The 23,219-nt window shown below is 34.3% G+C and overlaps 3 protein-coding genes across 4 annotated transcripts in view; 1 reads left to right on the forward strand and 2 right to left on the reverse strand.

Moving 5' to 3' along the window:
- The first annotated feature begins 336 nt into the window (after positions 1-336).
- Positions 337-2,665, forward strand: LOC113492933. The gene is made up of 8 exons (XM_026870664.1): positions 337-377; positions 627-717; positions 991-1,129; positions 1,410-1,549; positions 1,640-1,700; positions 1,939-2,050; positions 2,289-2,384; positions 2,517-2,665. Exons 2-8 carry the CDS (start codon positions 645-647, stop codon positions 2,574-2,576), a joined length of 681 nt encoding a protein of 226 aa, XP_026726465.1. The 5' UTR covers positions 337-377; positions 627-644; the 3' UTR covers positions 2,577-2,665.
- Positions 2,666-4,323: 1,658 nt separating this feature from the next.
- Positions 4,324-7,234, reverse strand: LOC113492930. Of its 2 annotated transcripts, none has more exons than XM_026870662.1 (8): positions 7,184-7,234; positions 6,832-6,919; positions 6,397-6,535; positions 5,903-6,042; positions 5,566-5,626; positions 5,214-5,325; positions 4,847-4,942; positions 4,324-4,512 (listed from the first exon to the last, which is right to left on the reverse strand). In XM_026870662.1, the coding sequence occupies exons 1-8, from the start codon at positions 7,217-7,219 to the stop codon at positions 4,453-4,455; spliced, it is 732 nt and encodes a 243-aa protein (XP_026726463.1). In that variant the 5' UTR covers positions 7,220-7,234; the 3' UTR covers positions 4,324-4,452. The 2 variants fall into 2 exon arrangements, with proteins under 2 accessions (XP_026726463.1, XP_026726462.1); XM_026870661.1 differs by having other exon boundaries at positions 4,346-4,512; positions 6,829-6,919.
- Positions 7,235-11,333: 4,099 nt separating this feature from the next.
- LOC113492934 (acetylcholinesterase-like) overlaps positions 11,334-23,219 on the reverse strand; it is a 43,742-nt gene continuing 31,856 nt past the window's right edge. The window contains exons 3-5 of the mRNA XM_026870666.1: positions 16,053-17,862; positions 15,664-15,839; positions 11,334-14,707 (exon numbers count right to left, since the gene is read on the reverse strand). Of these exons, the coding sequence (XP_026726467.1) occupies positions 14,577-14,707; positions 15,664-15,839; positions 16,053-17,830 (2,085 nt within the window). The 5' untranslated portion in view covers positions 17,831-17,862 and the 3' untranslated portion in view covers positions 11,334-14,576. The remainder of the gene's footprint in view (positions 14,708-15,663; positions 15,840-16,052; positions 17,863-23,219) is intronic.

Raw genomic sequence — 23,219 nt, forward strand, 5'->3', positions numbered from 1 at the left:
ATCAAAAGTACCTCAACTTTAACCCAATTAAAAATTTTTGGTTATATTACACTATCAACCTTCCCAAACTGCGGGAACAAATTTGATAACACATCTCTTTTAATCTTCGGCTCTCCTCATATCCTCACTTCATAAACTAATTTACAAGTTGATTTAATAATATTGTTAAATTACAAAAAAATAATTATTAGGTTGTCATGACTTAACATTTTTTTTTATTTCTATGGTACAAAGTACAGTCCAAATGTTAAAAAAAGTTATAATCTATGAGATCAGATAGTTGATTGTTTTGCAACTGATATTAAATCACTCTAAAATGTTATAAATAGGTTTCATGAGCTATGCCATTTATTATTGGACTACGTATTAGTACCAAGGTAAGGTTTTCTTTCTTTTGATTCATATACTGCTCTCAAACCGATGATTAAATTATTAAGAGATGTTCTTTCAACCAATTCGCCTATTAAAAATCTATCAATTGTGTATCCTAAGCCTATATTCATTCACATTTAATTTATTTTAAATGTGCTTTTGGTAAAAAAATATATACATATATTAAAAGATAATTTGAAGCTTTCAAATATTGGATTTGTGAATAATTTAAAAGGTGTGTTTTTCCATTACAGACCCCTCAATAAATCATTATGAAATCCTTCATCGCCTTCGCCTGCTTCTTCGCCAGCATTAGTGCTGTGCCCTACGACACACAGATTGCTAGTAAGTACTGTATATAAATAGTGGAAACCGAAATACTTTCCACTTTCCAATATAAATATAGACTTAATTTTAAGTATATTGGGTCCAAAAACCTTTGGCAGAACTTTCGGAAGGATTAAAATAAAAAGGATTTTCGTTACCTCCAAAAAGATGCCGTAAGAATAGTTTTAAATTATCATTTCAACTTTAACGTCCCCTTTATTTTAAAGTACTTAGGTCTATATTTGATCAGCTGGTTTTCTTATAAGTTTTCCAAATACTTTAAACTTTCAGGTAACGATAATAACGAACGTTTCATCACTGGTCCGATCAGCAACGGTATTAATGAGTTAAGCCAATCCATCAAGGATGCAGGTCTTGACCCTCTGTACATCAAGAGGGAAGACTCCCGGTTCACTCTGCCAGTGGCCGCGTAAGTTGTTTTGCTCAAGATTTTTGAATGCTTCGTTAGCCGCTTTCTCAGAATCATAAACTCGGCCTTCTTTCCAATGAGAGTCATAATATACCTCACACTTTTTTTGTCACTCAATATACTAATTTTATGAGCTTTAATTTTAAATATTCTTTAAGCTACTCTTCACATTTGATTTTCTGTCATCTTTGTGTCACGACAACATTTGCCGATGTTTCCTCAAAAACATTCATCATTTTTATGTCATGTACTGATTCGGAATTTTGATCTCCTACTTCAGGATCTTCAACTATGCAGCTTTCATTGAAGAGGTTTTGAGTACTGGTCTCAGCAACATCAAGGTCAATAATTTGTACTTCAGCTACATCACATCTCGCCTCTACTTCGACTTTGAACTGCCCCGTGTTGAGTTATCTCTTGGTATGTAAATAAAAAAATATTGTTTTGGTTATTGAAAAAAAACAAAACAATATGATAGAACAGAAAATAATATAATTATTGTGATTTTAGGCGCTGCTGCCGCCAGAGCTATTGTTTTCAGCAAGGAATTGGAAGCCCAGGTTTCTGGAAAGTAAGTACTGGGGATATACGTAAACAGTTATATTTTTGGTGGTTTTGTTTACGTATTTCAGTAACTTAAATATTTCAAGGTCTAAATTAGTTTTTTTTTTTTATATTCATTTTGTAGGGCATGATTATATATATAAATAATATATCATTAGTACTTGAATTCTTAAGTACTAGTTCGTTTTGAACAACCTCTTTACACCATTCAATTCTGTCTCATGATAACACTGTTTTTCCTTCAGGCTAGTAATCGAAAGAGTTCGTCTTGTTGGTAAAGGCCGCGTCACCGTCGGTATCATCTCAGGCACCACAGTTCACGATGGTGATGTGGAATTCACTCTTGGTGGTGTTCAGGTAAAACAATCATAGGATACTTAAGGGCAAAGCTTATCGACAATTTATTGAATATTTATTTTCATAGCTTACTAATTTGGTCATTTTTTTTAAATGACAACTAGTCCAATCGACTCATTTTATTGTTGTTACAAGTTACACTACAATACCCCGTCATCCTTCCGCATCCAGTCTCAGCCAGATGCCTTTTAAAACATAATAACGTATTGTAAATTTCATATTTATTTGTTTCTTACAGTCTGACATCCGCCTAGCCATCCAAGGTCGAGACTTCTCCAGGGAGATTAACGAGTTCTTCAGCTCCACTATTCCTGAGGTTCTTGAATCTCACTCGGTAAGTACTGATGTTACTACTACTGATTAGAAAATACTCGAAAGTTTCCAAGTAAAAACCGAATAGCCAGAATTAGAATTTTGTTTGTTTCTAGTTTCTGTTTATTTAATTTCTTTTTTTTTTGTGTTACAGGAAGAGATCAACGAGCTGCTTGAGATCGTCCTGTTGGAGCACGTCAGGAACCAATTGTAATTGTAGACTCCAGTAGTCACTCAACAGATCAACAGATAACACTAGTCGACCATTTGGCTTCTTTTGAATAAAGTATAACTTCTAGCAGATTTTTGAATTTTTTTTTTGGGTGGCGGATGGTGACTCTTTACATGCATGTATCCATTGATTGTATGATAGATAAAGTTGGTTAATTTGTTTTGCTGTCTATATATATAATTCGTTAGACTTTATGGTTGTATAAATATGGTTGTAGCAAGGTAAATATCTTAACAAATCTCAGGAACCAAATACAAAGAACCTGTTAATGCAGACCCAAAAACACAAAAGCCCAGAAACAATATTTTAAAGATGACCGGAGAAAAAAAAAACGTAAATTAAAAATCTGAATGTCTCCTTCATTTACTCATACCAACCTTTACACACCTTGTACGCTAGTAAGTGTATTTCATGTGTGTACATAATATGTAAGATGCACGGTCATTTAGCGTTCGTGAAAATGTAAACTTTCACCCTCTCTTCTAAATGTTTTGTATTCTAAATTGTCATTTACTACATTTTTTTTGTTTTGTTTACCTGATGTAAGCCTACCGCTAAACCTTAAAGTAATGCTATAGTTGTTATTGAAGCACAGAACGGTGTTTCTGTTACTTATTACTCTAAGAGTAGGCACAATGCTTTAAAGTCAAAGTAACCGTCTCTTTTGTTGAATTATTTTCTTATCATGCTTAGCCACTTGTCTAATTGTCCCGTCTATAATTAACAATAGTTCTGCATCTACATTCGATTGTCTGTGACTTTTATGCCTACGATAAGGATGGGTATTAATAGGATAATGTGTGAAAAATATTCCTCAAACATGGGACACGCTTCCCAGTGCAATGGTTTAAGTTTTGCGACGAGCTCCGGCTATATGCTCGGCTATGAAGAGGCGGGGCAAAAGTAACGTCCCTGGCGCAGCCCTTAGTCCAACTTAAAGAACGCGTGTATAAAACCAGTTCACCTATCTTTGTACAGTAACAAGCTAACCTAAGTAATGGTGTTGTGCGAATAGATGGATATTGAATTAAGCTTGTCATGCAGCATGAAGATATGCAACGCATTGCCATGCACCGACACCAAAGCCCGGATGTCGAGGAACCGCAGTTATGGTTAAGTCAATAAGATACTGACATTTCGAGGATATGAGACCATTTATAACAATTACATAAAAAGTACAGCTCCTTCTAGAACTTATACAAGGCTCAATTATTCTTGATAATATGTCAAAAGTGTTTGACTTGACAAGAAGATATTTGTAACAAGAATACATAGGAAGATTGTTGACATTGCACTGGATCGAGAAAAAGCTACAACAATAGCCTCTTCATTTTGATGATGAATAATTTTATTAAATACCTAACTAATACCGCTTTTAAAAATACTCCGACCGTATTGTGATATTCACTTAGGAAGCAATAATATATTTAAAAAAAAACCTCGAAAACCACTGTAGGACCAGTGAATGAAATTGTTGAATAATACCAAGACCAATACCAAGTATTTTTCCTAAAGAAAGCTTTAGATTCTCATTCAGAAAAGCAGATTAACAATTTGACCGGTCATGTTTTTGATATATTTTCTGTACAAAAGACCCACATAGTTTTTGAGGTCTTATCATGTTTAATTTAAGACTGTAAAAGTAAATAGCTGTATGGCTGTATGCTTAAGAACAACAAAAATTTTATTGAGACACCTTCGGAACATCCAGAGAGCAAAACAAAAAATATATGAAAAATATTTTTATTACATTTTTTTTACTTAAGAAACGTAACATGAGATGAAGGACTTAAAATTAAAATTGTTATACCTAGTATCACTTTTAACTTTATTTCATGAAACTTTTGGGGGTCGGCATTTACAAGTTGTCGTTGAGGACTTCCAACACGACAATCTCGAGCAGCTTGTTGATTTCTTTCTGTAATACAAAAATAAAGGATTAATTAATAAATACTTACTCCAAGCACTCTGTTGTCAAGATACTAAGTTTCTACTTCATCATTTTTGAGCTCGTATACTTCAACATTATCATGATAGATCTTTATTATGGATAGTTTTAGTTTCTGTTTTAATTGTAGATTGACAATAATCGATTTATTGGATTCTGATATCCAATTAACAAAGCCTATCAACTAAATTCAATTTAGTCGTGTTTCAGTGTTAACAGTCACTGGCCAATCGAAACAGGCGATTTTTGTTTATTCTGATTATATTTAGGCCACGTACTTAATGTTGCTGGCGTAGATACTTACGGAATGAGACTTGAGGGTGTCAGGAATCGTGGCGCCGAGGAACTCATTGATCTGCTCGGAGTAGTTGTTTCCTTGGATGACTAGGCGGACGTTAGACTGGAAGGAAATAAAATAATTATAAAAAGAAAACAGGTTCATCTTGAACAAAATACTGCCCAAAAACTAACCATCAATTCAATAAATTGTTGATAAACAAGAAAATTTATATTTTTACCAAATAACGGTATTTTCAATATGCTTTCCAAAAAATTATTTATTTTGGTAAGTTTCCTTCGTGTTTTGCAAAGCGTGAATTGCCGATATTTCTGCCCAGCAGTAAGCTTGATAAGTTAACTTTAGCATAAAAGCAACACATGAAGACTCATACCTCAATGCCGCGGAGAGAGAAGTCAATGTCAACACTTCGAATGGAGATGCCAGAGATGATACCAATGCTGACGCGAACGTTGCCGGTGACGCGGATCCTGTCGATCACAACCCTGGAATAAGGAGGAACATTGTAAGTAAATAGTTATGACCAGTTGTTGTTGTACAAATGAAAAGAGATCATACGAACAATGCTGTTGACACAGATTCGAAAAGTAATGAAAATGTTAAGGATATTATAGAAATATTAACGTATATAGCGTAGACGCTGGATGATCTTAAATGTTTTTGATTTGAGTAAATTATCTAATGTGCAATATAGTTTGCTGCTTAGCTATTGCCAAAATACTTACGTGCCAGACACTAGACCTTCGATGTCGTTGCTGAAAATTGTAGCTTTAGCAGCGGAAGCACCTGAAATAATAATATTTTATTTTAATCTTTTTATGATCTTAACAGATAGTGAATATCCTACACATTGTCCTAAGTGTGTACATTTTTAAGTTAAATTTTTCCACAGTGAATGCTGATAATATTTTTTAAATAAAAATCAAAGACGAGGTCGAGTCGAAGTTTTATTATTGTAGGGAAACTTGGTAAAAATTTACTCTACAAAACTCCAAAAGGTACTTAAGAGCTAACTAAGATTTAACGGTAATGACTATTACAATAAATTGTGCATTTACTTACCGACAGCAAACTCAACACGGGGAATTTCAATGTCGAATGTAAGACGAGATGTGAGAACACCGTAGTTTATTCTGTTGACCTTGATGTTGCTGAGACCAGTACTCAAAATCTCTTCGACGAATGCTGCATAGTTGAAGATCCTGAAGAAGATCAAAATTCTAAATTACTTAATAGATGACATAGAAAAAATAACATCAGTCAACATTCAACAACTTCATTCATCAGTTTTACTGTTGAATGAAGATAACGTATCTGATATACTGTTTAAGGAATCTTTAGTAGACGTTAATAAAAACAAAATCTAAATTAATGTCAAAATTCTACGACTCGTAGACTCTAAATGTTTATCCAGCTTCGGTTCTATTCAACTGGGAGTAATTTGATAGACAAAAAACTTTAAATATGTTCTTATACTCAATCTGAAGTGCATTCAAAGAACTTCATGATACTGGAAACTAAGAATAATAATTGTATGAACAAAATAAATTACTTACACAGGTACTGGCAGAGCGTACGAGCTGTCTTCCCTCTTGATGTAAAGGGGGTCAAGACCTGCATCCTTGATGGATTGGCTTAAGTCATCAATGGCGCTGATGATCTGACCAGTAACGATACGCTCGTCATTGTAGTCAACTGGAAATTTAAAGAAATTGTATGAGACGACCGAAAAAGCATCTTATCTCTTCGAAAAGACAATAAAAGATTAAAGACCATAATGTTCAATTACATGTGATTGCATGCCATTGTTGGGACTGTTTAAGGCTTTTATTCTTAAAGGGAGAATATATAACAAGATCTTATTTCATTACTACAAACTTCTACTTTAAGATACCGAAACAAGTCTACATTTACATTAGCAAGTTTCATTTGTTTAGAGATAGTTTTTCATCTATTTGGAAAAGAAGAGAAGAAGAAAATGCACTTACTACCGGCGACTCCGTACCGGGGCACAGCACTGATGCTGGCAATCAAACAAGCGAAAGCGATGAAACTTTTCATGGTGATAATTTTTTGAATCTGTAATTGAAATCATTTATTATAATATAATTCACATAGTACTATTAGTTTATTGAAACTATAATAATGTAGCACTGAGGTTTTATAGAAATATCATCAAAGTTTAATTTATTTGTATGAAAAAAAAAGTTTATTTTTCTAATATAGTATTCACTCTTGATCTATTTGATGACCTCCCAATTCTTTAAAGGCTAGAAATTGATTTTTTTTTATTCAATTTTGTTTTTCTGCTACTATAATTAATCAACAATGAACAAAACTTACCTTGAAAGTAATTACTGTTGAATAACATAAACGCATCGCACATCAAACGATTTTATACCATTCGGAAGCAATTCGATATCAGTCGCAAAATAATCAGCAATCTCATCTTAAAGATAATCTTTTAATTGTTTATTGTACGTCTGTTTACATTATAAAAATATTTTTTACCTAATGAACAAATAATCTATTGTGCCGACAAATCCGTTTTTTAGAGGCATGACATGTGCATGGCTCTGGAACTTAGCTAGATCCGGTTAGACTGGAAGCCGACGAATAAGCCCAGTTGATAACGATGATGATTTGTGCGGGTAGCACTTACACGCACTAGCAGATAGGTAAAACTAGCTAAGGTAAAAGCACCTATTACGGAGGTATTTCGCAACATTTGAAAGTAAGAAACAAAAATAAGCATTTGTATGTATTTCTAAAGGTGGAAAAAAATTATATCATTAAAAGTGGAATTTATATTTTGTATTGCGGTTGAGATTATGATTCTGTTGATGATATTTCTTATTTTAAAAAAATATTTAGATAGTCTGGTCGATTTTCCCTAATACGGAGGTAAAATTTTGCTCTGATCCTATTACTGCGGTAGACGGCTCCTAATACGGAGGGTCAGAACTTATATTCATTAAAGTTCCGTACAAATAATATTTATTTAATAATATTAATGTGTTAGTAAAAGTTTTTCCTTTATTGAAAATTGATTTTATTAAATTGCGTAATCAAATTAATGGTAAATGATTTTTTTCCATTTTGAGTAACTCTGACAATGACATCTAATATGTATGGGACCCAAATACGGTTAGGCCTAACGGCTTATTGTCATGGCGTAACATAAAGCTACAGGAAACTGTATTCCCTTAAATTGAAATGGAAAATTGTTGAGAATCAATAGTATTCGAGGGATTAAATCACTTTCCCCGGCACCCGCAGTTCTACAGAACAACGTCTATGGATAAAACTGAAAAATAAGGTATAATTATACCAAGTTTCATCGAAATCGAACAGTTATTTTTCTCGTGATGCCTGAACATACAGACAGACAAAATAAATTTTAATCACATATTTGGGTTTGGTCACTCGCTGCTGTTTATTCTTTCAATATTTTTTGTGTACAGAATTGACCCTTCTACAGATTTATTAAATTTATAGATAAATGAATAGAACCGTAATAGGAGATCTTAGAACCCTACACGGAGTTACCTGGAAATAATTACCGCCGTAATAGGAAAACTACTCATGTTTTCGATAATCTTAATTCTGACCCATAAATATTTCGATAAACAAAAGAGTAAAAATGCCTAATCAAATATTAACAGTTTTTTGGCTCAGATTTGTAAAACTCAAATCAAAATTTATACAAAATAAATGTTTTGTGATAAATCAAAATACACCTTCCCATTCTTGCCTCTTCTAAGAAACTAAAATTTTTTGCTCGACAGTTTTCATATTTAACTAGATTTCCAATTAAGAACACATACCACAGAATATGGTTTCTAAGTTATGTGATTAATAATTATTTCAACTAAACTTGAAACTAATTGAATAAGTTAATCAATTGAAAGTTATAAACAATTAAACATGACCAGTACTTTTCCTATTTCGGAGTCATGCCACCGTATTAGGATTAATTTTCAAAATATGTATCGTATTACGGCGGTATTTTATTTTTAATTTTTTTGGTAAAAAATGACTTACAAATATAAAATAAGCTATTTAAATAATGAGTGTAATAATAAGAAAATGCTATAAATAACAAAAGAACAAACTCGAACGGCATCTTAATACGAAAAACTTAGTTTCTAAATATTTGTGTTCTTACTTTTGTTGTTCCGTGTTTGTATGGAAACACCTCTCACGTCGATTACGTTACAGAGATTGATTGATTTTGTTGTGTTGTCTATGTGCTATAATTGCAAATGTCAGTTAAGGCAAAAAGTAAAAGATTTTGAATAAATAGTTTCGGTTTTGGTCTACCTACACTGAATAAAACGGGAATAAAACGCGAAAATAGAAATACCACCGTAATAGGAAGCGATTTTGACTACCGCCGTATTAGGAGCGTTTACCTTATAGATATATTTTTGCAAGTACTTTCAAGCTTTTTTCGGCTGGATAATCACAGATTATGCGAAGCATTCCCAATGCAAACCTACAGGTTTCATATGATGGGTATTAAAAAAACTGCCTTAAAGATTTTGGGTAAACGGAACGTCGCTCTACTTTGTTCTAAGAGTGCGCTTTAAACAACTCAATCAAGTCCCTTTTCATCAGCAGTAAGTTGGCGTTCTTGTATTTTTTTATTATTTACTTCTTATCAATAGCCTTTGTAATTACGTCTTGAATTACAACGTAGATCGTATCTTCGCTAATAATTCTAATTACTCCAATTACATCCTAATATCTTTTGCATACGTTAGTATCGTGAAAGAACCGCGACCTAAATCTAATCGTCAGATAAATATCATGATCGATGCGTACATCAATTTACAAATATAAAATAATATCACCAAGCGTAATCTTAGAACGCCTTTGATGGAAGCCAGAAGCCGTTATTGTTGTAAGATTTAAATAAAAACTCAATGGAATAAATGTGATTGTGTAATTATTCTGCGACTTTAAAATATTTTTTTTTTATTATTAGCAGGCACTATTTCTTCTGTTATAACATGATAGCTGTCCCAGCAAACGTCTTTTTGCCACATTGTAGAAAAAATGTTATCCGATTCTCGAATATGTACTCAAAATTTTATAACAATCGGTTGAGTGACACGAGAATTTTATATGAAAGAGGTTTTCTTGAAAATAAAATTTAAACATGTTTTCGAAATTTTCTTATATTAAAAAAAACAGGACAAAATCCCAGTCCTGAGTGTTCTTTGGCCTAAGTGCTACTTTGACCATGTCCTAAGTACTACTTCAATAAGATTTTAACCTAGCCTTGACCAGATGATAGTGTGGATTTTCCCGTTTGTAAAACGTTTAAGTTCAAGTTCCGACAAAAAGAACCAAACCAATTCTTTTTGAAATCGGTTGTAATATAAAAAAATTAAATCAATCCAAAAGTTGGCAAGACGTGGATATACTGAGTAAATATTTACTTCAGTCAATTTTTATTTTTTTCAGAAAGTATATACGGAACACTCATTATCCCGAATTTGACTGGCATTTGATACCGAAATAATATAAATACCGAAAAAAATACCCAAGGTCTATTTTGTAACCTTGTATTTGAAAAAATGACTTTCATGAAGGCTAAATGATAATGCAGGTGGTTTATCTAAATGTTTGACAATTCAAGATCGTTATCTAATTGATAAAACTAATTAAGTTAGAACAAATAAATTCCTGTGTTCAGCATCTAATGAAGTCGGTGGCTATAAAATTTTGCCGGTACTAAATTTTGCTACGAGAATATCATTGTCTAAAACGATTTTACTTAGATGTTAAAGGATACAGGAGTTATATTTATATACGGTTTTCTCATTCTTACTTAAGGGAATTGCCCGACTACTTTCAGACCGTTTCAGACCAGTCAAGTCAAGTCATACTCAACTCAATCAATCCGATTCACAAAACATATTTTAATAACATAGGAGACATGGTTCCAGTTTCAGGTTTAGCACTGGAGAATAAATTCAACATATAACAATCTAGGACTAAGAATGTATGCTCTATTGTGACGACACAAACTTCTATGAGATCGATTTTCCTACTCCTTTAATTCAGATTTTGGAGTCTTAAACATGGCTTACAAGTGTTCCACTGCTGGGCACAGGCTTCTTTCCATATAGAATGATTCAGTGTCGCAACGGGCTGGCGATTTCAGATTCCAATATTTGGAATTCAGGTTTTTTCACGTTGATCTCCTTTGCCGTTTGTCAGCGCCAGTCAGCGGTGCCTTCGAACCCGAACATGGATCATACAATTTTAATTTTAAAAAAGATTTTTCAAATACCATGAAAATAATCTCAAGTGCACCAGTTGATTTTCAAGAATAATAAGGGATTCTTTTATTAATTGTTATTTTAATTGTTTCTGGGAGGACTATTTTTTTTTTGCAAACAATACTAGATTTTATTAATTTCTATTTTCATCATGACGATAGAAGGGCTAAATTCAATTGGGCAATAAATAAAAATACAAATTATATACAAGCATTTATTTTTATAATTAAACACAAACTTTGCAAACATTCAATAATGCAATCATAGCACTAATGTTATTTAACTTACTTGAATCGCTATTAGAATCGAAAAAAGATAACTTTCAATTTAAAATAAGAATACGGAAAATTGTCGTAGGCCTTGACGTCATACCTCCTACATTAGGCCATTTGTAATACATTGATTATTTATTATACATTTAATATTATAGCCAAGCGGAGTACCCAAGCAAAGAGGCAGTGGATTAGGAGCAACGGAATTATCACGCTATTCGAATTTCACAGAACATTACGTCGATAGTGTTTTGTCGATGTCTGTTTTTCACTTAAATTATACAACAAAAAGAACAACAGTATATACTTTAAAAAATATTTTTACTATAAAATAAATCACTTAGCGAGAATTTAAGATATACTCACAAGAAATAAAAGGAAGACAAAAAGGTTAAATTATAAAAATATTAATGTATACGAGTATGTCACTATTGTATAATTCACAAAAAAAATGCACTTTCGCTCAAACATTTGCACGCAACTTATGTTCTGTAAAATTCATTGTCACGTGACTCAGGATCAGCTATTTTAATAGACCAAAGAATTACGGTAATACAATAAATAATGGAATAATATATTTTATTGTCTTAGCAATATCATGTGATTTAAATTTGTTATTGTATCATAATAATTAACACAATTACGTTGCAAAAACTAATGTTTATTTTTAATCTGTTTGAGACATCAAATTGGTGCAAATAATATTTATCTTTGATTTCTATCGATCGACGACTCTCTTACATATTATCGCCATTTCTTTGCGTAATTTTGACCAAAATATTTCTTTTTATCAGTGTAATTAGCTCTTTATTAGTTTTCACACCATAATTGGAAGTCAACGACCGTTATACAAATGCAGAAACAAAAGAAAAACTTATGAAATCCTTTTTTATCGCATTTGTTTAAGCATTTTTTTTAATCTGTATAGCAAAATTCAACCTATATACCCTTCTCAGATTTTCCAATCTCATTTGGCACTACGCGACGCTTTGAACAAGAAAATAATTAAAGAAAAAAAATAACAGTGCATTGAGAAATAACGCGTACTACATCTACCAGTATAACCTATGTATCAATATATATAAAAGTGAATAAGAGGCACTCTATAGGTTTATACGCAGATCTAGAATAAGCGTAATCCGTGAAACATCGAATGTGGAACTAGAAACATGAATTACTATACATTAACTAACATAGCGAATAAAGACACCGTCCATCCGAATATACCACCGTAGCCTATGAAAATAATACAACAGAAGCACAAAACTACGTAAATATTACATTTAGCATCTATATCTCATAGGTATCGTCTTCCACAACAGGTTAATATTTTCGATAAATACAATATAGGCACCCGTCAGAACTGCCCTTTAAAAAAAGTAGTAAGGGCATCACGAGTCCCTACATAATACTAACACCCATTTATTTACATCAATGAAGTATGCGGTTTTCTAGTCGGCTGTCGCGAAAAAACTTACAGTATTGTACTAGGTAATATTTATCTTAAATCTCGAATTGTAAAGATTCATCTATCGTCCACCAATATTTGAAAGCTGAACTGCTGGCACTACGATCTCTAAGCTAGATGTATCGATCCTAAACGTAATGTACTAAATTTTTGTATCATCTAATACGTTCAGTATACTACATTCTGTACACTTACCTTTCCTTGCAGTTTCGTCGTCTGTTTATCCTATTGTATCAATTGGTTTATTTATTACATCATTTTGAAATTTATCTTTCCTTATATGTGTTTCATCCGCTGCGTTTGTTTTACTTGCTTCTATAGTCTTAAATTCATATTCTTTTTGTTAGTTTGTTTGTGTCCGACGAACCTCATAATTCCCACCGACTGCTTCACTTCGAACCGTCATAACACGTACAACTTTCTAATATTGGTCCGCTACAGAGTTGTGAAATGATCTAGCTTATATTAAACTTACTATCTAAGGCTATAATGAACTTAAATTTTTCTATGCCTTGCGTGATATGTATTGCGTTAGAGGCGATTTAAAGCTAACATTTTTAATCAGTTTCTCATATCTACGCCTTCACAGAACTTCGTAACACACCGCAGACTTGGAAACTTGCCACTTAGCATTATGAAGACAAAGTTGACCTTTCATGAAACGTCACACCACACGGCAAAACTCCTTTAACCTACAAGAGATATGTAGATACTTACACTATGACGAAATTACGACTACCAGTAATCTATAATTTGTTATTAACAATTGATATGTAGTTGGAGAAATCACTCCCTTTAAAATATAACATTAAAATTTAAACAATACGTTACATCGCTTACGTTTAACTATTGAACTTAACAGATATCTAGACGAATATTAATGGACTCAGCAATTCAACACTCGAGGTGGCTTACAACTAAAATACTCTACTTTATAAAAATAACTTAATAAGAAAATATTCCAGAATATTTTTTGGCTGTAACACATAATGTACGAATAATTTGTTCACTAATAATAATTACTAACTTTACTAAATAGAGGCGACTGAAATTGTTTAACTAAAATCACAACGACGTCATAATCAGGATTTTCGATTAGTGACTGCACTTTGGACTTTAAGTTTGTTAATAATAAACATGTACAATTTTTTTGTTTGTCTTCTATCAAAATCAGAAATCAATATACTGTATACAATATCTGGATTATAGACCTTAATAGGCAGTTATCATAATCATGTCTTCTGTCTTTATCAATTGAAAACAAATGACGAGACCAATTAAAACGACGACGTAATTATCTTAGTTATGCAACCCTAGCCGCCTTTGTATTAGAACACAATGCATTTGGGTGTGTTGCTGCTTGGAGATTTTTGGAATGACCATATCAGTCCTTTATTTTGAGGGTTTCTTCTGTTCATTCAAATTCATTAGGTTCATCATAATTAGGTTTTTCAACTTCATGTTGTTCTTTCACGAATTTATATTTGAATAAATCTATTGTCCTTCAATAGCAAATTGTCTCTGAAGACTGGTTCCTCAAATATCTCAAAGCAACATCACACCCATATCAATATTTTTTAACATATAAGCATTAGACGAAGCAAAGGAAACAACAAAGTGGACTACAGCAGACCACAGTAGACCACAGCCGACAACAGTAGACCACAGTAGACCGCAGTAGACCAAAGAAGACCACAATAGACTCATATGATGTACTTGAACAGGGAAGTCTTGGCCAAGCCAGTTGCGATGACCACCCCGATGCCGAAGATCTCATAGGACCCCTTGACTGGCGCTGCACTGCTTGTGCAGTTCTTTGGCGGATCTGGCTTCACTGGAATATAGAGAAAAACAAGGTTAGGTTATAAAAAGTACAATAGACTATAGAAGTATGTCACCGTTGGTAGAGTGATTCTCTGGTGATGAGGTCGAGGATTCTCTGCATGGGAATTACAAATATGTGATCACAATAATGATGATGATTGGTTTTCAAGAGTTCATTCTAGCAGTTCTTTTTTCTTCATTTTATCTTAAATGGTTATTAAATTTAAAGTTATCTTTCTAATTTTTAAAATGATATCAGCCAATAACATTGCAGCAGCAGCCAATAACATACCAGCAGAATAAAACTCGAACTAAGCGTTAACGCATAAAATAACAAAAACATTGTAAGGTCCCTTTAGAAATTGTGTCTTTTGAAATTGGAAAACGACGTATTAGAAATCGCTCATGCGTGACACGGATCGTATACATAAACAAGATGATATATACTTCTGGCCCCATATCAAAGTTTGTTATATTGTTATGTTATATTGATATTAATCAAATATTTAATTATCACCTGATTCGTGTCAAAATCCCAACGATTCCCAGATCCTTATCTCTACATATTTTTGTTTTTATTCTTAATGTGGGCTACACCTGTTAAGATTAAGATAATACGTGTTGGCATTTCATGAAAAGTACAATCATTATGATTTATTATGGACGTACATGATAGACGCCGCGTGCTTATCAGAATTGCTCGTGGTTTCACTAACCCAAACTAATTTAAAAAAAATTAATAAAGCCTATTCTATTTTTCCTCGAGAATAACCCGACCTTGAAGCTTGCCAATAACGCTACATATACCGACCGGTGTAGCAGATTACTAAACGCAAATAAAAGAAGGTAAGATATTATGGACTCGAAAAGATGAAATCCAGTGAAGTGAAAGCGAGTAATTTAAGTTATTTTAAACTCTGTAGCTTCATAGGTGTGGTTTAATTTAAGATATCATTGGTAACCTACCTGTAGCAGCCATCAATTGAGGCAAGTACTTCTGCCAGAAGGCGCACTCCTTGACCCGAAGCCCGTGACCGATGGAGCTGGAGTTAACAGCCAGGGACAAGTACTCCCTACCCATGGCCGAGTGGACCGGCCAGTGGATCTTCGTTGATTCACCAGTTGGATTTATTGATGGGTTTCTGGAATTTTAAATCAAAAATGTTAGAAGCACGATATTATACGAAAAAAAGAGCAGCCTAGTGAACCCTAGTTGACAACTGATAGATTTTAAACCCTTGAAATTTATGACGAGAATGGCACATAAGTTGACACCCCATATAAATAGCGTAAACCAGAAATGTACATAAAATCTCACTATATTTTCTTTTACAATCATATTCAAAAGTTCTTACCCGCTTCGCGCGAAATTAGCCCAGTATCTCATCAGACGTCTACTAAACTCCACCTCTTCGGGAGAATAATTCTTTCCGGGGTTCAGAGGCTCTCCGAACACGTAATTAATTTCATCAGCGTGCATCACTCCCGTCCACGACGGCCAGGGGTTATTCTTACTGCGATGCTTGTAATAATATGTGAAGACGTTGTTTCCAGTTTCAGCGTAACGATGCGCAAATTCATTGACTCCGCAAGTAAAGTGGTAGTCTCCCACCATCTTGTCTAACGCATTACGGTTCTTGATAGGGTCCTCTGGGTTCAGCCAATCTGTATACTCGAAAACAATAGCTTGCCGCGCCACGTCATTAACATATGGATTCAATTCTTTCACAGCTTGTAGGTACTGTTCTCTATTTATTCCAACGTTCTCCTCTTTAGGAAACAGCTCAGTCAAGTAATACAAGATGAAATAATAACCCTCTTCTGTGTTAGACCCCATCAAAAGGTTTGTCTTCTTAAAGTTTTGGTGGGCTAATGATCGTACAGGCAACTCGTCTAAGAAGGAGCCATCTATGATAGGGACAAATGGAACTTCGCATATACCTAGAGTTCCCCACTCGTTATTGACTAATTCATCTGCACTTTTCTTTCGAAGACACTCGATCATAGGTCCCATGTCAGTACGTGAGTGCGGGCAGTGGACTGCTTCCGCTAAACGAATTCCTCGCAATATGCTCTCTTCTCTTGATATAATAGCCCAAGGAGCAGTGGCCGCGCCGGACTGCATGATTGCTTGGGAGAATAAATTTCTTGATAGAGGTGACAGCAAATGTAAGGAAACTGACACCGCACCAGCCGACTCACCGAATAGCGTTATGTTATGGGGATTCCCTCCGAAGTAAGCAATGTTATCTTTTACCCATTGCAATGCCATCAATTGATCAAACAAACCAGCATTACCTGGAACATCGGGGGTGTCGAAGAATAGAAAACCGAGAGATGCTACTCTATATTGCATAGAAACATACACAACTTTCTCCTCAGACACCAGTATTTTCGGATCATAGACATCTAAAGTAGCAGTGCCCGAGTAAAACCCACCACCGAAAACCCACAACATTACAGCTGCGTTCTTCGGTCGTGGTCTTGGTGTCACTATGTTTATAAAGAGACAGTCTTCCTGCATGTCCGTGTTTGGATTCCACATCATTGCACCGGGGAAATCACCAAAAACAGTATCAATAATTTGGACGCATGAGTGTGGCAGTGTCGTAGTATTTAATATCTCATCACCCCAGCTCTCTGCTGGTCTGGGGTGTCTAAACCTTAGGTCACCTAAAGGTTTTTGGGCATAAGGGATGCCGAACCATGCGTCAACTTTCTTGCCTGTAGCGGCAGTCAGCGTAATGCCCCTCACCCGTCCCTTCCTAGTGCGGACGACGAGAGGGTCATCATCTTCTGGCCCGAGCTGCGGCTCGTCGGCCATGAGTTCCTCGTCGGCCCGCTCATGGTTAGAATAAAACCTTTCGTCATACTTGGCTCTTTTGGAAGAAGTTTCTGCGTCTTCAAACTTAGCGTGTTTGGAGGAAGTTTCGTGGTCTTCGAGCCGAGGTAGAATCGTGTCGAGCTCGGGGTTGTACCGCACGGCCTCGCCGTGGCCGCGGTAGGGCTGCGGCGGCGCCGGCGCGGGGAAGTGCGGGGCGTGCTCGGGCGCGTGGTGGCGCGCGCGGTGCTCGTGCGGCCCGGCGAGCGCGCGCGCCGCCAGCGCCGTCAGCGCTGCCAACACCACGCGCATGCCGCCGCTCCTCCCGCTCCCACTGACACCACCTGAAATCACCCACAAAAACATTTCGTAAATTCTCGTTTACACTTAAGTGTTGTTCTATAAAAGTGATCGACGAGATATCGCTCTGGAGAAGTTAGAGATTAACAACAAAATGCTACCATTTAATTGGCAACTAAAACTTACTACAACACAAAAACCTGACATTAATATAATTCATCTCTACCTAATCTCATTTATAGTTACTTAAGATCAAGTTGACCAAATTTAATTCACTCTATCTTGTTTACCCAGTAAAACATTTTAATAATTCCTAATTATTGCAGTCCGTAGTTAACTTAGCGCTAAAATAGTTAATCGATTTGAGTATCGTATAGATTTAGAGGGAGCCGAAACAGAATGGACGCCGAAAATAGCTTTACTTCACACAAACCATTCATAGTGCTTACGAATTTGAAAAACGTGACCATACAGCGACATTACTTCTCCCTGACTCCGGATTTATGTAGAAATTCACATGAAATTGATCAAACAAAGTAATGAAAATGCAGACTTATAGTAACAAAATCTGTCAATAAGTCAATCATTTTATAGTATTTCCAGTCTACAAATATGTAATTTAGGTACATGTTGTCAGTACATTTATTTAATTTGTCATTTTTTTTTTATATCATCCTCCTTTTCTTAATTACACATTTACGTCTTGTCTCTTTTCACCACCTCTTGGTTGGCTGACAATGCCTAGATGATGCCTCATTCATTAATTCCGCGATAGTATATTATTATTATATTTTGCAAGTATCAAATAAATAGTTGCTGTGATATCACTAACACCATTCTGATTGAAATTGAAATTATAGCTACATATTACCTTACACATAGTACCTACGATATAAAAATTAAACTTCGCTCAAATTCTAGAGTTGTATTTCACACGGCAAATATTTAATCATCGGCTTCAGAGTAATAAACCAGGGAGTATTTGTATTTGTATTGCCTTGTCAATACAAACAATTGTCGTTGTCCGGTAGAAAAAGTGTGTAAACATTGGGGGGAATCGAACCGGTTTCATTTCAACGAAGTAGGTTGTAGCAAACATTGAAAATATTCTCAATGTAACATGGAGTTTGAATATCAAAAAAGAAACAAAACTGAGTAAAATAATGACCACAATTTTGAAGACTGTAAATGTTTCGGAGGGCACGAATCTTTGATAATATTATAACGTCTAAGGAAGATAAAATTAATCATTACTCCTAATATCAACTCGGAATATTTTACGTGACTTCTTGATTTTTATCTTTTGTAAGATATAATAAATTAATAATGATTAAACAGACCAACATGGTGACTAGATAGTATTAAGTGACAAATAGAGTTTTCCATTCGACGCCTACTTATCTATATTAAGTTAAATGTATTTTTGAGAAATAATGTAAGAAATGATTGCTTTCTTTATGGTTTTGGATACAAAATCATTAATTGGATATTCATTTCAGAGAAATCGTTATTTTAACCAAATGGAGTGTGATCCTAGTTGTAGGATGTAGTAGTTTTTTTTATTACCACTTGACTTCCACGACACAGTTCGTAGGTTCGAATCTGCCGATGCAGAAGTGTCTTTTCGAGTTCATTTAATTATTTCAAATTAATGTTTACTTGCCAAAAACGAGGAAGAAAAACATAGTGAAGCAACCAACACAACCTTAAAAAAAGTATTGAAATGTGTAAAATTTTCAAAATTAATATTGTAACTTCCTCAAATACTGACACCAAGTCGCCCATCATTCAAGACCTTCAGTTAACAAATGTATTCTACACAACTTTTAAAAGAGGATAAACATAAAATTGCACGTCATTTGCATAGAAAGCAAAACAAATACATTGTGTGTGAGCGAGTCCAATCTGCCGCTTGTTTCCGTTACAATCACTTGTTTACGACAATGCTTTCCTGGACCTTTTTACCGGAGTAATATGGATGCTAGCTGTATACCTGACTATAGTATGGACTCTTAACAAGAATGATAAATAGAAGCGCGTCTATGTATTGTAAGTTTTGTTTGCGTGTTGGTGTCAGTGGCAAGATGAGATTATAATTATAAATCTGATAATGTATAAAAGTTATTGTTATTATCTATTTCTACAATCTGGCGTAGTGATACTATCTAAAGGTGCACAGCCTGTAAATAAATATTATATAGATCTATAAATAGGTTAAAAAGGTATATAAATCGATCTTCTTTATTTCAAATTTTGTATCAAAAGATGTATTTCTGTAGTAAGAATATAATAACAAATTTCATAAATAATGTAATTTTATATATTTTACACAATCAATATAAACCGTCATTTAATAAATAATTAAGAATCCGCTTCACAAAATTATTATTTCATATAATAAACGAATTGTCTAATTGTTTAAACACGTGCTTGTTTCCATAACAGCCTTTACAAATGAGTGCGTGTGTCGAGAGGGGATGTCTCTAACATCGGAAATCAACTGTTCAGTACCGCTCTACAGTAAATTGAGGTTACTTGTTCCAATTTTATTGTTTCCGCAAATAAAATGAACAATTTGGAGACATTATTGTTGAATTATATGAGGTAATATGTGGGAAGACGCAATTTATCATGTAATGTAGAGTAAGTAATCAAAATTATTTATTTCAATCTTAAATCGCGTGGTAATCAATGCTCTAACTTCTAAGGAGGGCCGGTTCAGTAATCAAATCATATTACCGTTTACAAGGTGTGCTGTTACGTCAATCTACATTCAAAAAAATGGGTAAATAGTTTTAAGCATGCATGCATGATAATTGCATGAAATTAGTAAAGGAAACTTCGCTGTTCCGCCAAAATGTCTATACTGTTTCTTAACAAATTATGATCCTTCAATTAATGTTTATAATTAATAACAATCATTTAGACAGTTTATGCGGTCTACGTATCCCGAAATGGCGAAGGAGGACTTTCCCAGCAATGGGTTCTAAGATTACACAATAAAAAAAAAACATTTTCCAAAAACTATTCCTCAATACAACTGATAATATATTATACAAAAGCTCTGCCTCAAATAAAACACCGACGGCCTCAAACTCGACGCCATTTATGCAAATGGACGGCAAGTTAATTATTTACACAGTGTTATGCGGACTATTAACATTATACTAACACGATTCGTTTATTTAACACGTGTAGATTAACGCCCTTGTTATAAACTTTCAAGTATCAGAATTAGTGATATCAATCGCCATTCACATTTTTAAAAATACATAGACAACCATTAGGGTTAGGTATTCGTGAATGTAGATCCAGTAGGTGCTTCGGAACCCGACACTAGCGCCAAATCATGTGGTGGCACGAATTGTGAATAGAATCTGCGCTTGATCGATTCTGGACAAAAACAGATTTTCAGATTCAAACACGCGAAACTATCAACTGGATGATCTCCTGGATAAGCTATATCTGCATAACTTGATCCATCAAAGGTCAAACAACGCATGATGCGGTCGATCCGTAGATGTCTTACTGCTCCTCATTGGAATAAAACAAACACTTCCAGGTAGTCTTACGACGATACAGATAAATCGAGGTAGGTCTGCAAAAACCTCAAATTGTAAAACAGATTAAACAAAAATGTAGAAGTCAAGTTGGTCGAGCTTTTACAAAGGGCTTTACCAACCTAACTCGTCCTCAAACTCAAAGGCCAACCATGTCATATGGCCACTGAATCACAATTACAGAGCAATTAAGCCTCAAGGCCGCACCCGATAGCAACTGATAGCAAGTGGCGTCGCATTGCCACCACTCACCATCTGCTTTTGAATTGCAAATCCGTTGTGTCTGCAGCGACCTTCGTACACGCGAACGAGCGATATCGCGAGCCGCGCTGTAACTCACAATTGGAGTGGCTTATACTTTTTTCTTAACTGACTTTAAAATACGAGGATGGATTTTCAGTCTTAGACAAGTTTTATTAAGGTTGATTGTAAATTAGTTCTAATTGGTTAACGTTTTAATTCGATTGCTATAAATTACTACTATTGCTCGCTGGTTTTTAAAAAGAACTTTGTGAAAACCTATCTTTTCATCGAACTATAATCAAAGTTTTTAATAATTTAGACAAAGCTGTGCCTATTTCACGACTGGTGATGTCATGTTATTTTCGTGATTATAGACACAATCAACTATCGATGGATATGTCTTAGACGTCAGACCTTAAAAACACCCGAGAATATCAAACCAGTTTTACTCTTTGAAGCGATAAGTAAAAACCAATTCCAAATGAAAAACCCCGACAGAAATCATCTTAAGCAGAATTGCAAAAAAATGTAGTAATTAATACGAGACTCTAGACAACCAGATTTCCATATCCCATTTTCATTCCATCAAATTTATCATTAAACGATGCTAAGAAGTCTTTTGATGCTCAATATCTGAAGTCATAAGTATTTTATTTAAGTGTGTAGTGTACAAGACCCTATTTAAGAATAATTGCAGACATTCGGTTATTTTTACAACTTTCACCCTTTACGGAAGGGAGTTATGATGCCGAAAACAGACACACCCACAGACAGCAAGGCATACATAATTATACAGACCGACATATTAGAAATAGCACATAATTAATTATATCAAACAACTCTCAAACGCTGAATACTCGAAAAACCAAAACTACGCGTCCCAACCAAACATCTTCGATATTCTGTCAACAAGACACAACTTCCCATACATCAAAGCCCGCCCTTAAAATTCTCGCTCAATTTGATAGAGATATCTGTTCTTTCAGCAGTATATTACATGAATATAAGGAATATTCGACACGCTATACCGTAGATATCGGTGTCTTCAACGAGGAGCTCAAAACGAAATTTATGGACGATTTTATACCCCACGGGAGCCTATTACAGGCCGGCCGACCAGTATAACGAGAGCTCTCAAACTGTGCACTCCACAAATTTGGGTCAGCTACAGAAATTTAAATGTTAGTGTTTAATTTTAATATTTGAACGAATTCTTGAAATGTTAATTTTGGAAGAATTTCTCTTTCGGAACGTTTTTGGAATGACGGCTTTTTTGTTTTAAAATTTTTGGAGTTACTTACTCTCATTTTTATTTGACGAAATAATCCAGTGTATTTTTAGCATGTCCAAAAACAAAATCATTTTCTTAAAAGAAACATTATTTATCGTTCAAAATAATGCGCAGTATTTGACGCATTTTTATCAACTACAAATAATGATACTTCTATTTGCAAAATGCGGAAAATTTTGTATCAGTGATACTGTAGCCTTAAATTTTCCAATTTTTTATTGATTTAAGACGAACATGCGAATTATTTTACACTATGACTTCGTTCCATCCATAATAATAAATAGTGAATAAGTCGTTGAAGAACCTT

The sequence above is a fragment of the Trichoplusia ni genome, chromosome 4 (genome assembly GCF_003590095.1).
Source record: "Trichoplusia ni isolate ovarian cell line Hi5 chromosome 4, tn1, whole genome shotgun sequence".
Taxonomy (NCBI): Eukaryota; Metazoa; Arthropoda; class Insecta; order Lepidoptera; family Noctuidae; genus Trichoplusia; species Trichoplusia ni.